Below are 14,805 nucleotides of genomic sequence, written 5' to 3' on the forward strand. Positions count from 1 at the left end.
TTCCTTTAACAAAGCATGGCAGCCATTGGTGTAGACTTTTGCCTTGTACCAAGAGTGAACATGAAGTACATAGGAAGTTCTATGGGGTTCTGTGAAGATAGTTTGGAGATTTTAGTGTTAGTTAGGGATTTTAGTGTTGGTGATGCTCAGTGTTTGTGGGGGTCCTGAAACCCACCTCCCCATCAGTACCAAGAAATTCCTTTTCTCCTGTGTGTTCATGTGTGTGTGTGTTCATGTGTGTTTGTGTTCATGTGTGTATGTGTCTGTTCATGTGTGTATGGGCTTGGGGAGGGGCCTGTTTTCTGATGGAGGTCACACAGTCAAAGAGGCAGAGCCTCTCCTGGTCCATCACCTCCTTAGATCAACTGGACTGCCCAGAAAAGAACAAGGTAGCCAGGTGAGCATCCGCATGAACTGCCACACCCAACAGGACAGGGCATGGCAAGTTCCCACACTGTGAACAGGGGGTACTGCTGGGTCGCCTGGTTCACCCCCATAGTCTGGGGCTGTATGTCGGAGGCCAAGCCGCGGACTGACAGGCGAGGGTTCACACTGGGAGCAGGGGCTGTCATTCGGAAGACCCGCAACAGGTGAGTTGCAGAAAAGCCTGGTGGTTCTTCAAACAGCTGCCCAGGCAGCTGCACTCCTGGGTGTCTCCCCCCCACCCCCCGAGAGCAGTAAAGAGGCCTGAGCCCTGAGAACAGCTCAGTGACATGCAAAGACCATGCATCACTGCACAATCCCAAGTGCGCCTGTGCAGAGCAGCCCCACCCCCACCCCCCACCGACATGACGCAGATCAGAGGCTGCCGACCCAGGGAGCAGGCTCACCAGGCGTAACAGATGTGTAACTGCTGGCGGCTGCCCAGTTCTGAGAATATCCTGTTATCTCACGAATGAGACAGTGGGTATGTGCCTTGTGACTGCTCTCAAAGCTGTGAACACGGGATTGAAGATGGCCACTTTCGCACAGATAATGTTATCCTCTGGGGTGCATGGCACTGCCTGATCTCCATCAGTCAAGATCCACAGTCAATGTTGAGGGACTTGGTGATTCTTGTCTGGAGTCAAGCAGTTACTAAAGAGACTGCAGACATAGAAGTGCTTCACATGGTGGTGCTGGCTGCAGGTCTCCCCCAGGGGAAACAGGCGTAGAACCCAGGGCCTCACTCAATTAGAACCAGGGTGTCACACCCAGTGACTGTCCTAAGCAGCTCTCTCAGAATGGTGACCCACACCACCCAATGCTGTCTCCTGTGCACTCTGGGATGTGCTTAGGCTACCACAGCGTCCAGGGGCAGAGACTGCTTAGGCACTGTCTTTCCTCCCATGACCTGGCCTCCTGCAGCCCTGGATGCCCCAGTAGTGACCCCAAGGAAGGGACAAGCCCATAGCAGCAGGGCTTGAGTCTGCTCTATTCAGAATAAGAGCCCAGTCAGGTCATGCTCAGGCTGCCAGCTGGGGTCTCTATAAATGCTGTGTACAGTGTCCCAAAGAGAGGTGGTGACAACAGCCAGGCTCTCCTGCCATGGCCCTGTCACTTCAGTCTCAGGAACCTCCTGAAAACCCTCAACAATGCAAGTCTGAGATAGGAGCACAGAGCATGAACCCACGGGCAGGCTCTATTGCAAGGGTTCTCAGATGCACATAAACTCAAAAGTAAGATGAAAATACACACCTCACCCAGGAAGTGACATCTGCTATACCCCTACACACACACACACACACACATCCAAAAATGGGAGAAGCAGCCATGTGCTGTAAGGACCCGCAGTTTATTTGTGGGCAGCCAAGGGTGGAGGGGACAGTGACCACACAGTTACTTGGTTTTGTTTTCCTGACTATGGTGGAGGGAAGCTGAGACAGGGATTTACTCTGCAACCCAGGCTGGACTCAGTCTCCAGATCTTCTGGCCTCTCTGGCTAGGATCAGGCACAGCCATAGCATATGTACAAGTGAAATGTTGAGTGTTTTTCTGAGATGCAGGTCATGGCTCTGAGGCAGGATCATGCTTAAAGGCTGGGACTAAACCAAGAGTTTCTTCCGTCCTCCTCCTGCTCCTCCCCTATAGGACGGACGCTCAGAACCTCGGCATTCAGAGGCTGCAGGAGCATGCCCAGGTATCCTGCCCCATTCCACCATGTGCCAGCCTGGGCTGTGCACCTCACTCTGCACTCTGTGATGACTGTATCCTCTTCTTGGGTTGCTGGGCCCCAGCCCCCTTTGCCCTAGCCCCGGGCTTCCTCCTCTTCCCAGGAGGACCCCCTTGGCCAGCCTTCTCATCCGTTTTCCTGTTCCTCTTCCTCTTCCTTCCTGGGCCTGGGTCTGCACTTGAGGATTCTGCCTCACTCCCCGCTGTGGACAAAGTAAGGCTTGTGAGCAAACTCCTGGGACAATATGGTGTCCTTCAGTCACGGCAGTGCCAGCACTGGGGACAGCACCAGCTATGGCTGCTGACCAGGGTGAGCTTCATCCTGGGTCCCAGGATGATCCCAGGGAGGGCTCAGGAACTGATCTCCAGAAAGACTAGCCAGAGGACAGGGTGAAGGGCCCAGACATGGAGCAGGGTGTGAAGACAGTGCAGGAAGAGAGGTAGAGATGGCTATCTGACAAGAGGGCCAGGGGCCGTACCCCCAGGACCAGCAAACATTAACTCAACCTGCTGTGTCAGAGCTGAAAGACGGTGTCTGGGCTGAGGCTGGGGCCATGCCAAGGGCAGGCTGGTGAGAAGATACTGCCCAGCTGGGACCAATATGTATGGGCCTCAGTGTGGAGATAGCTGGGCCAGAGACAGGGTGAATGCAGTGACCTTTGGCAGGGCAGATGGCAGATCCTAGGTTAGCATATGACCAGGTTAACCCCTGAAAAGACTGTCAGCTCAGGCAGGGCCACCAACAATGCACAGCAAGCCCTGGACAGTCTTTAGCAAGAGTGTCACAGGCTAGCACATACACAGCAGGAAGGCAGGGCTAGAAACCTGAAACCAACAGTTACATGGGAAGAGGCTCAGGACCACTAAGGAGACGAGGCAGACGAGGCTCTGATCAAAGATGGCAAGACAGTCAAAGAGAGCACAGGCACCAAGGGCTGAGGGTGGTCCCCAGGCCAGGTGCACTGTGGGGGTCTGTGCATGAAGGGAAGCCTTAAGCATAGGCAGGACAGGCAGGGGAGACAAGGGAGGTGAGCCAGCCCATGTGTTAATCATCACCCAGGATCCTACCTTCCTTATTCTGGGGCTGAGGTTTGGGCAAGCGCTTCTTTTTCTTCTTCCGTTCCCGCCTCCCTTCCAGCATCTTCTTGTAGGCTTTTTCAGGGACATCATCCTCTGGGAAAGTGCCTGAGAACCAGGGTGGCAGTCAGGGTGCTGAGGGGATAGGTCAGCTCCATTCTGTGTCACGGTCCCCACAGACCCAGCTCAGGGCCAGGGAAATATGGAGGCCACCTGAGGCACATGTGCTATGCCACTGTCTATTCCAGCCGGACAGTACAGGCTAATGCTGGGAGTGCACGAAGCTACACATGCGCAGTGGGGCCTCCTGGGCGCTGGTAAAACCCATCACATGCACAACACACAAACACAGTGTGAGCTTCACCTCCAAATACCAGACATGAGTTCATGGCCTCAGGAAGCACCCCTCAGTGACCTCAGAGGAACAGTGAGTGCTGTGGAGCCTTTGAGCCTAACCCTTCCCCCACCGAGACACAGGTCGCTGCAGACATTTCGCATGCTCTGCGCATGTGCGCAAATGCACATGTGTATTGGAGGGACCACCTCAGTGCCCACCAGATCCTCACCTCCAGCCAGCTCCCGCAGCCTGAAAGAGAAGACAGACAACATCAGCACTCAGCTAGTCTAGTCCTCACGGGGGACCAGCTCCTGACTCCCCTTGCTCAGGCCACCTCACAGGACAACACACATGAGAGGCAGTGACTGCTGTGAGGAGGCAGCAGGGGGAGGCGAGACAGGCCTCCTGACTCACTTTTGGATCACTTTGTAGAGGCGCTTCCTGTTCTGAGAAGGGGTGCTCTGTCTACTGGCGAGCTTGAACAGCCTGTTAGCAAGTGCCTCGTAGTCAAACTGTTTCAAAAGATGTGAGAAATACAAGATTCAGTTCATGTCCACATGACCAAACACAAAACCCCACCTCCCTGGGCTGAGGAGACACATGGCCATCACAGGCATTCTCTGCTTGGCCACGGAAACGGACTCATCTCGCTCAGCATCTGCCAGCAAAGCCTGCAGACAGAGACTACAACCCAGCAGGCACCACCCCTGCCTGCCCCAAGGAAGCAGCAGACTTCAGAAGGCAGCCTGCTCTCCAACTTCATTTCTTTTTGAGGCAGGGACTTACTGTGTGGCTGGCATAGAGCTCACTACTAAAGTGCAGAGATTAAAGTCCCTCTGATTTTAACTCCCAACTAGCCAGAGCAGACAGGTAGGAAGAAACCAAATGAAAAGAGATCAACACATCCTATATAACCAAAATACTCAAACCTACTCATGTGACAGGCTGTCAGCATTGAAGCCTTACTGACATCCGCTGACCGCCCCGATCCACCTGACCCGTCCTCTGAGCTGACTCAGAGCTATGACCCAAATGCAGATCACTAAGTCTGTGCTACCCTGTTCGAGGCCAGCACCCCAACAATAGAGGCAGACCTAGGGGTGCAGGCTACCTGCTTAAAGCATGAGGAATGCCACAGGAGGGCAGCAGGAGCCCTACATCAGTCTCTCAGCAGTGAGCAGGAGTTACCCATCCTTCCCTGAAAGCCAGCCTCCAGGAAGGCTGTCTGCTCATCTCCGTTGCTCTCCTTCCCCCGGCAGTGGGGCTGGAAGGTAAAGGCTAACCGTGTGGCCTAGACATGGATGCCTACCTGGAGGACAGGGCCAGCGTTCTCCTCGTCATCCCACGCCTGTTCCTTGTCTGCCTCAGGGCCAGCCCTATGTGCGGTGCCTAAAAACAAATACGGAACCTGAGCTCAAGGTACCATGCCTAGTGTAGGGGCACCCCAATACCAACACCAAGCACTGAGGACCCTCTTGGTCGTGCACTGACACAGGCTGGGGAGGGGACAAGGAGCTGGGCTCATGGGGAGTGTAGAGATGAGGAAAGGCATCCCAGGGGAAGGGTGTAGGTCAGTGGGCACCTTGGGCAGCAAAGGCAGACTGCAGTTATCCCAGCAGTGGGTTAGGCCAGGGACCACTGGAGCAATGCTTGGCTTAGCTTGGAACACTGAGCTGAGCTGTGTGCTCAGAACTGTGCCAGCAGTGCCTTCCTGGTGTGGAGCAGAGTTAAAACGGGGCCTTGTTATGTTAGCTCTAGTGGTCTGGTTCTCCCTTCACAGCCCAGGATAGCCCTGAACGTGGGCAATCCTCCTGCCTCAGCCTCCCAAGTGCTACGGTATAGGTGTGTGCCCCCACAGGCCACTCAGCATAGTTGTAAGTGAAGGCTTGTGGACAACAGTGCTGTGGGACACTTTGGCAAGGACAACGGCTGCAGGATGGTTTGCTGTGCAGAGTGGCTGATGAGCCATGAGCAGGCATCAAGGGGTCTCCTCTGAGAAACTCTTAGGATGTCTGGGCTACCAAGAAAGAGAAGTTAAGAGAAAGACAGGCAAGACACACAGGATGCCAGGCAGTGTGCCTGCTGACCCACAAGAAGGGGGCCACTAAAGCTGGCACCAAAGCTGAAAGAAGACCCTCACTGAGACTCCATGACCACAGCATCAAGACAAAGAAAGCCAAGCTAGGCCCACTGCAACCAGACACCTGGCCCAAACCCAGAGCCAGTGAGAGGCCATTTACAAGGAGAGCGTGCAGCACATTCATTTGCCCTTGCTACACTGTGGGCAGATGCCGACTGTCTGGCGGGCAGGGGCATGGCAGGGCAGGGCTGAGGGGCACAGAGGAAAGGTGACTGATGGAAGTGGAGGGTCCAGGAGAAGGGGTAGGGAAAGGCTTGGGTGTGACGCAAGGTTAGAGCAGTTCCTAGTGCCTACGGCCAGAGTTCCGTCCCCAACACCACCAAAACCACAAGCAAACCAGGATGCAGGCTCCTCTGTGAACAGGGAGGTCAGGGTACCACACAGGACCCAGGGAGCACTAGAACCTTAGGTAGGAGCATTCTAGGGACCGAGCTGGAAGCTGGGAGCCAGGAATCAAGTGCTGAGACCGACTTAGGAGAGCAAACCAAATGTCCTTCATGCATGCAACACGGTGCTCTCCAGAGAACAGCCCAGAGACAGCTGCAACAATCCAGCAAGAGCCTAGGATAGGACAGGCTGGGGCCCTCACCTGCAGGCAGCTTCTTGGGTGGTGTGTCTTGCAGATCCTGCTCACCCTCTGAGGACTTGTTACTGTCACCTTCATCATTGTCACCACCGTCACCGTCTGACACGTCACCATCATCATCGTCTGCCCCATCACTATCATCACTGTCTGCCACATCACCATCACCACCATCTGACGCTTCACCATCATCATCGTCTGATGCTTCTCCATCATCACCATCTGATGCTTCACCATCATCACCATCTGATGCTTCACCCTCTCCACTCTGTGTGTCCAGTTCATTCATGATGTCTTCTATGGCCAAGGGAGCCTGCTCCACAATCGTCTGAAAGATGCTCTGAATGATCTTATGCAAAACCTGGGAACTGAGGGTGAAGCAGAGGCCAGAGACCTCATTAGTATGGGCTCTCAGATACCACACTACCCTCACAGCATGGGAGGGAGGCCAGTGGCCACTGCAGCCTGAGAGGAAGGGGAACCGCCCACCACTTACTCCTTAGTGCGGGCTGCTATCTGGCAGAAGGGGTCGATGAACTGCAGATTCTGGTCTGCGGTGAGCTGTGGGGAAACCAAGAGATGGGAAGTGTGTTTAAATGCCGGACACATGCACCGTACGCCACAGCCCTCACCCGAGCCCACCTCACCTCTGCAGCGCCCACTTTGGCCAGCTCCTCCAGAAAGATCTCTAGGAAGTGGCTCTTCACCCCACTGGGGGCCTGGCTGTCGGGGTTCAGGATCTCGGTGGTTAGCAGCTCTAGCAGCTGCTCAATCTGTCTGAAGAGAGAGAAAGAAAGAAGAGTGTGAGCCGGGCGTGGTGGCGCACACCTTTAATCCCAGCACTCCGGAGGCAGAGGCAGGTGGATTTCTGAGTTCGAGGCCAGCCTGGTCTACAAAGTGAGTTCCAGGACAGCCAGAGCTATACAGAGAAACCCTGTCTCGAAAAACCAAAAAAAAAAAAAAAAAAAAAAAAAAAACCCAAAAAAACAAAAAAAAAAAAAAAAAGAAAGAAGAGTGTGGTTGCCATGGGGTCGCAGGTCTGCGGTGCCCCACGATCTCCACATGGGTTCTGGCAGGCACACAACACACGTGCAGGCAGGTACGGTCATCTAGGAACACACCTGACCTTTCCCACCCATATGCAGAGACCCAGGCAGCTCTGGGTTTGAGGAGCACAAGGGAGTCCTGCTGGCTCAGGTCTGTGTGACATGTGACACTGGAGTGACACATGTGGCTCTTGGCCACAAATATACCACTGAATATACTAGAATACTCATAGGCCTTTTGTATCTTCAAGACACATGTGGAAATATGGCCAGTGAGGTGCTCTGCTGCCCGACCCTCACTACTTAGAAAAGGTATCAGATCAGGACAGACCAGAGGCAAAGAGGAAGTTATACCAACAAGGGCTGGGGGCCACAGGCCCCCGGCCGTATGCTGATTGGTTGGCAGCATGAGGAAGCTATGCAGCTGTGGCCCTCTCAGGCACACAGGTTACACTGTCTCGGAGCCCTGGACCTAGTAGCAGAGGACAAGGAACCCTCAGCACTCGGTGCACATGAGACTCCTAATCGGATGACAGTGTAGTCTTAGTGCCACCTGGAGCTGTGGCATGTGCTGCCTAAGGAACTCCTGGACGGCTCCAGCAAACGGTCACCAACCCCAGAAAGGAAACGCGATACTTTACCAGGCTCAGGGGGGAAGGAAGCAAACAGCAAGATGAGGCATAAAACCCAGCGAGAGACCAGAGTTAGGTGAGCTCCAGATGACACTACTGCGTGTGGCAAACACCGGGAACGCCTGAGCCAGGCTGTACCACATCAGACAAACACACCGAATGTTTTGTCTTCCAAGGCCAGGGAGGGATAAGGGCCCCTCAGCACTGTTACCACTAGGAAGTTGCAACAGAAAATCAAAGAACACTAACCAAATTAAAAATGTCACCATAAATTCTGTTAAGTCACTAGCAACCTACAATGGAGCCCTGAAATGACTAAGAGAGACGGGTCTCAAAGTCCTCAACAGTGATTAAAAAAGAAGTTGCTCAAAACCACAGGCAAGAGAGCCCTGAAGCAGGAAAGCTCAGACCACCACAGCCCAGCATGCGTTCATTCTCTGAGTGGAGGCAGGGGTGGCGTGCGTGTGTGTGCGTGTGATGTCTGATCTTGCCTGGTGCCCCAAGGCCAGCTCTCTGTCAGCATTGCTGACATCTTGCAATCACATGTAAAGTTTTTGTCTAGGCCTTTCCCCTCTTGCTGCCATCACCCAAGCAAAACAAAAGAAAAAGAAAAAAAAAAATCCCTGTGTGGTGCCATGTAGATGCACCATGTAGACACACACGCCTGCACTGCTCTGCGGGATCTCCAAATCAACCACCGTTGGGGTTAATCTTACTCCTCTGGGCAATGGGCGTGGTGGGCCACACCTTTAATCCCAGCACTCAGGAGGCAGAAGCAGACCTCTATGAGCTCAAGGCCAGCCTGGTCTACACAGTAAGTTACAGGCCAACTAGGGCTATGGAGAGAGACACCATCTCAAAAAAACAAAAGAAAACAAAAAACAAAAACAAAAAAATGCAGTGGTTGATGGTACCTAGAGTTAGAAACAAAGTTGAAACATTTATTACTTCAAAAAATGTTACATGAAAACCTTCAGAAACCCACTTTGTGCTGTAGGACTCTGGCTGCCACAAGGCTTGGAACCTGCTGCCCAAGCTTAGACAAGTGAGCAGGCAGCACCTAGGGGGTTAGCTCTCTACCTGGGTGTCCCAGAGGCCAGGAGTAGAAGCAGAACCCCAGGGCAGTGGAAGCTGCAGCCACAGAAGTCAAGGTGAGATAGGAACACAGCCAACCATTGCTTGGAGGACATGGGCCAGCCCACCTAAGCACTGTGGTCAAAAGCAAAGGGCCAGATGAACAATGGCCACATGGCAGCACATGGTACACCATACACCTGTTAAAATGGAGGCCTTTGAGGGGACTGGAGAGATGGCTCAGAGGTTAAGAGCACTGACTGTTCTTTCAGAGGTCCTGAGTTCAATTCCCAGCAACTACATGGTGGCTCATAACCATCTGTAATGGGATCTGATGCCCTCTTCTGGTGTGTCTGAAGACAGCTATAGTGTACTCATATACATAATAGATAAATAAATTATATAAATAAAAATAAAATAAATAAAAAATAATTATAAATAAATAAATACTAAATAAAAAGTAGGCCTTTGGCAGTACACGTGTTGGGAGCAGAGCACACGATTCTGCCCGACTATAGAAAACTGGGATAGCACAGTTGGAGGAGACAGCATCATCTGAACCATTTCACTTCATAAACTTATCTTAATTCAGCACCACTGTGGTACCAAGTGATGCACAGGTCACCTGCCTACAACAAGGCATCACAAGAGGACCTTGGGATTCCTGGGGTGAGCCAGAAGATGGAGGTCCCAGCCCTCAGCTGCCTGGGAGCTGGGAGTCTGACTCTCAGGGCGGACCTACCTCTCGTCCCATCCCCGGGCTTTCACAGCCTTCAGTGACTCACTTAGGACCATCCTCATGAGCTAGGACACAAAAGAAACGCACGTTAGTAAGAAGACAGCCAACCCATCGAGCCTCCCTGTGTCCCAGAAGCCTCCTGAAGGTAAGGCCTCTGTCTGTCCCACGGGGCGTGATTGAGGCCTTGGAGATCAAAGCTCTGTACTTGGCTGAGTGAGCAGAAACTACAGATTAGAGCTGATTGGAATGGTCAGGGCAGGCGCTGGGCTCTTCCTGAAGAAGGCAGACTTACTACAAAGCCAAGGTTGCAGCTGGGCCTCACAATTTTTGAGAAAAAAAAATTCTCTCAAAAAAGGAAATGGGCCTTGTAAAGCAATTCATTGGCCGAGAGGAGCACGACACAGGAGAAGAAAGCAAGCAGGAGACACAATGCAGACAGAGGGCCAAGGACCAAGTCCTCAGCCAGAAGGGATCTTCACAGATGGGGGTGATCAAGTCCCCTTTCTGCCTTGTGCTAGGCCCAGGGCTCACTGGTGGTCAGAATGGCTTTACTTCCTCTGGGAGAGCTGAGGCAAGGCTCCTGCTTTGAATTCTTACTGGCCCTTAAGATGGGGGCACTCCAAGCTCTAGCAGCTCTGCAGCCAAGTATATTGCAAACCAGGCCTGGCTTTGTATATTGACCCAGGGCTTGTGGATCACCTGCTTTGGTGCCACACTGTCTCACCATGTAGAACTTATCCAGGCGCAGTCTGTCAATGCCCACCCACTCCCGGATCATGGTCTGCCAGAAGGCCTTCAGGAACTGGTGCTCTAGGGCAGAGAGAGAGGACACACACATCAATCAACACCAGAGCCATGGGGAAGGGGAGGGAGGGACAGCACAAACCCACAGAACTCCCTCATTCATTCACAGGGCTCAGAGGTGAGGGTTTCCAGGCTCCACAGGGGGTAAAAAAAACCCACAAAACACACTCAATCAAGCTGACTCTCTGTTCTCTGAACAAAACGCACAAAGAAGGAGGGAGTACTGGGAAAGGAGTGATTACTGGGGACACATCCTCCCTAGGCCTCTTTGTCCCTGCCTTGGCTTGGACCAAAGCCCTCCTGACACCCAAGCTAGACCTTCAGCAGAACTGCATTCCTGAAGCAGAACTGTAGGCAGATACCTGGCGCTTGCCCAACTAGATCCATGAACCCTGCAGGGAACAGATGAGTCAGATATAGGATGCAGAGTCTAACTGTGCCGCCAAAACCTCATAGAGAAGCTCTAAACCCTCGGCACTTCACAATGTACCAGGGGTGAACGGAGGGGCCGTGTTCAGGGTACTAAAGCAGGTCGTGAGGGTGGACCCACCTACTCAGAGTCAACCAGAGAAGGCGCCATCCACAAGGCAGGAGGAACCAGCCCTGGGAAGCCTTGGTACTGGGACAAAAGGAAGGCAAATCCTCTTCTCTGCAAAATTCTACGCCAGCAAAGGGCTGTTTGTATGGCTCAGGCCTGGTGGCCTGGTCACCAGGTTACCAAGTGGTCACTTCAGCTTTGACTCAGCAAAGCTGCCGGTCCTTAGAGAGCAGGGAGTTCAGATCTACTGCCTCTTCTACACTCAGTTCAAGAGAGATCCTGAAGCCATGATACACATCCGAGATGCCAGGGCCCAGGGAAGTAGGAGGAGGAAGTTCCCAAGTTCGAGACCAGCCTGAGCGACACAGTAAGAACCTGTCTCCAAAAAGAGGGGTGGGAGGAGGGAGTCTCCTGAACTGAGGCGTGCACGCATCCCTCAACTTGCCAGCTTCAGTCGAATAAAGCTAAAGCCCAGCTCGCCGAGGACAGGAGCAGGCACAAGCATCCGGCTTCTCTGTCAGGACTGCCCTCAAAGCCTCAGACATGCTATGCCCCAGGGCTAGGCTGGCCTGAGGCAGGGTCTGGATCTCAGGATGTTTAAAGGCTGCCTAAGTGATTCCATCAGGTAGGTTGGATGAGGGATAGGAATGGGAAACACGGGATTTAGCAATTTAGCCTCGGCGATTCTCAATCTGTGAGACCTCCCACTTTGGAGGTCCAATGCCTCTTCCACATGGGTCACCTAGGACCATTGGAAAACACAGATATTTACATTACAGTTCATAACAGTAGCAAAATTACAGTTACAAAGTAGCAATGAAAAGAACTTAACGGTTGGGGGCGGGGGTGGGGTGGGGGGTGTGTGTGTATCCTGACAGGAGGAACTGTTTTAGAGGGTAGCAGCATTAGGAGGCTTGAAAACCTCTGTACTTAAGAGAAAGGGTGTCACTGTCATCAGCTAAACACCACGGGGATCATGACACCGGCTGTCATATGCCATACCACTGCCTTTCACTCTTTAGCCATGTCTGTTTGGTAAACTGAGGGAGGCTGGTTGGGCACTGGGCTGTGTTCCACGCCACGAGCATCCACACAGCCACCTCCCTGCAGCCTGCGTGAGGTTTGAGAGCACACTGTTGCATTGGTCCCTCTGGATCTCAGCGACTCTGGTGTCGGCAGGGTCCGGCCGGGCCTGGCTTCCGCCGGGTACTCACGTGCCTCCGTCGTGTGAAAAGCATGGACAAGCTGGGCAATGGTCCTTCCTAGTTCTTCCTGTGAGGGAAACAGGAAGCACACGCTCAGGCCCCGAAGCACAGTGGCTCTGACGGCCAACACTACCAATGCCCTCTCACTTCAAAGGACCAGCTGCCAGTTGGCCTTGGTTCCTTGCTTGCAAAAGACCTACTATGGGGCTGGAGAGATGGGTTAGTGGTTAAGAGCACCAATAGCTCTTCCAAAGGTCCTGAGTTCAAATCCCAGCAACCACATGGAAAAAAAAAAAAGACCTACTATGCAGGAAACATCACTTTCTCTATAAACAGCAGGAGTCAGTGCTGGCTATGTTAAGGGGTGGGGTGGAGGATTAAACATAAGCCCCTCAGTCCCCCACCAACTCCTGTGAGGGTTCTTCAGCTACCTTCCCAGGCACCCACCTGCTGGAGGGGCTTGTCCTGCATCCACATGCAGTAAAACAGTCCTTTCCATACTTTTAGCAGTTCATCTGGAGTGAAACCACCTGCATCACAAGAGCAACAGTGAGACTTAGTGAGCCCTGGAACCTACCTTCCCGAGCCAGGAAGGAAACATGACTGCCTGAACTACTCTTAACAATAATACGACTGGGGGCTGGCGAGATGGCTCAGCGGGTAAGAGCACTGACTGCTCTTCCAAAGGTCCTGAGTTCAAATCCCAGCAACCACACGGTAGGTTACAACCATCCTAATGAGATCTGATGCCCTCTTCTAGGGTGTCTGAAAACAGCTACAGTGTACTTATTTATAATAATAAATAAATCTTTGGGCCAGACGGAACAGGGACTGAGCGAGCTGGGCTGACCTCAGTGAGTGGGGCCAACTGGAACGAGCAGAGGTCCTAAATTCAATTCCCAACAACCACATGAAGGCTCACAACCATCTGTACAGCTAGCTACAGTGTACTCATATACATTAAATAAATAAATAAACCTTAAAAAAATATGATTGGGCAGCCAGCCCCGCCCTCAAAACATTCTCCAACAGAACTGCCATAACGGTGCCTGGAGGAGCCCCTCCCCCCAACCCTCCAGTAACTCCATGCACCAGCAAGCAGGTATCAGTCCCATAGAGTTAAAGAAACCCAACACTTTCGGGACCGGGAGATGGCCCATTGTTAATGCAGTGATTAATTAAGCCAGTGTCAGACCAAGGAACTGTAGCTATACTATGACATTTCGGAGATTAAATGGTGAAAGTTATTCATTCCGGCTAGCAAAGGACATCACCACCATTTAGCGAGGCGCATCCCCCAAGTTGGGGTGCTCTGACTAGAGCGTGAAAAACTGCGCTGAGACACTTCCCAAAGCATACAGCCATGACCTCGGCCAAACCACCGCTCAGGGAATCTATAATTTGCATCCGCGGAGGGATATCCAAAAGCAAAGGACATCGCCACCATTTGGCGAAGCGCATTCCCCAAGCTGGGGTTCTCTGACTAGAGCGTGGAAAACTGCCTTGAGACACTTCCCAAAGCATACAGCCGTGACCTCGGCCAAACCACTGCTCAGGGAATCTATAATTTGCATCTGCGGAGGGATATCCAAGAGACGCGGAGGCTGCTGAAAGGGGTCGCTCACTGAGGACCAGAAGCACAGAAACCGCTCTGCAAAAGGACATCCTGGGAACGGGGTGTCGAGAACACACCTTTAAGAACACGGGACACCAGTAAAGGCCGGCGGAAGAGCACCAGCAAGCTACAGAAGGAAGAAAAGCGGGCAGACCGATCGGGTCAGCCTAAGCCAGTAGAACAGCAGACGAAGGCCGGATCCTGCGGGGCCCACGCAGCGGAGCTCGCCTGCCCTCCCGCCCGCGTACCTGTCGCCCGCTGCGACCTGGCCTCGATGTACTTCCGCAGCTTCCGCAACGCGCGGTCCCGCGTCACCTGTTCATTGCCCGCCAGGCGCTGCGCCAGCTGGATCTCCGGCGGGAGCGGCACTCCGGGAACCATGGTGAGGAGAACCCTGAGACCACGCACTCGACGCTTCCGCTGGGGCGCTCGAGTGACGACACGCGCTCGTCACCACTGAACGTCACACTGAGGCGACACAACCCAGCTAGACGTCAAACGTCCTGGACGATGCTGGCGTACGCTACCGCCTCTCAGTGGCCGAGAGGCGCAACTGCACCCTGCAGGGAGGAGGATGGTCTGGTGTAAGCCTAGGGCATCTCTGATTCTTGAAAAGGTTAAAGCATTGTCTTGGGTTCGCCCTCCTCTTTACTGCAGCAGGAGTGGCTGTATTACAAGAAGATCGTGATGTGGCCCAGCTTGTCCTCAACTGTAACACTTAGCAGGACTGCGTGGAGCTGCCCTTGGCTCAGCATCCTGAGCCATGTTGGGGTGTGGGGTGTGGGTGGGGGGAGGTTGGGTGTGTGCATGAACCCTGCAACGCCGAGAACTACGAGCTTTACCCGAAACACTTTACCTGATCCC

The 14,805-nt window shown here is 53.2% G+C and overlaps 1 protein-coding gene and 1 non-coding gene across 3 annotated transcripts; both read right to left on the reverse strand.

Moving 5' to 3' along the window:
• Positions 1-1,731: 1,731 nt before the first annotated feature.
• Positions 1,732-14,413, reverse strand: Rrp1 (ribosomal RNA processing 1 homolog (S. cerevisiae)). Of its 2 annotated transcripts, none has more exons than NM_010925.2 (13): positions 14,190-14,413; positions 12,774-12,856; positions 12,336-12,393; positions 10,504-10,589; positions 9,783-9,844; positions 6,936-7,065; positions 6,785-6,849; positions 6,295-6,656; positions 4,875-4,954; positions 3,980-4,077; positions 3,795-3,814; positions 3,220-3,336; positions 1,732-2,354 (listed from the first exon to the last, which is right to left on the reverse strand). In NM_010925.2, exons 1-13 carry the CDS (start codon positions 14,320-14,322, stop codon positions 2,164-2,166), a joined length of 1,485 nt encoding a protein of 494 aa, NP_035055.2. In that variant the 5' UTR covers positions 14,323-14,413; the 3' UTR covers positions 1,732-2,163. The 2 variants fall into 2 exon arrangements, with proteins under 2 accessions (NP_035055.2, XP_006513401.1); XM_006513338.3 differs by having other exon boundaries at positions 1,754-2,354; positions 14,019-14,344.
• Positions 9,845-9,915, reverse strand: Mir6907 (microRNA 6907). The gene has a single exon (NR_105872.1). It is a non-coding gene; the product is annotated as a microRNA 6907 (primary transcript).
• Positions 14,414-14,805: the final 392 nt, after the last annotated feature.

Source organism: Mus musculus, chromosome 10, assembly GCF_000001635.26.
Source record: "Mus musculus strain C57BL/6J chromosome 10, GRCm38.p6 C57BL/6J".
NCBI lineage: Eukaryota > Metazoa > Chordata > Mammalia > Rodentia > Muridae > Mus > Mus musculus.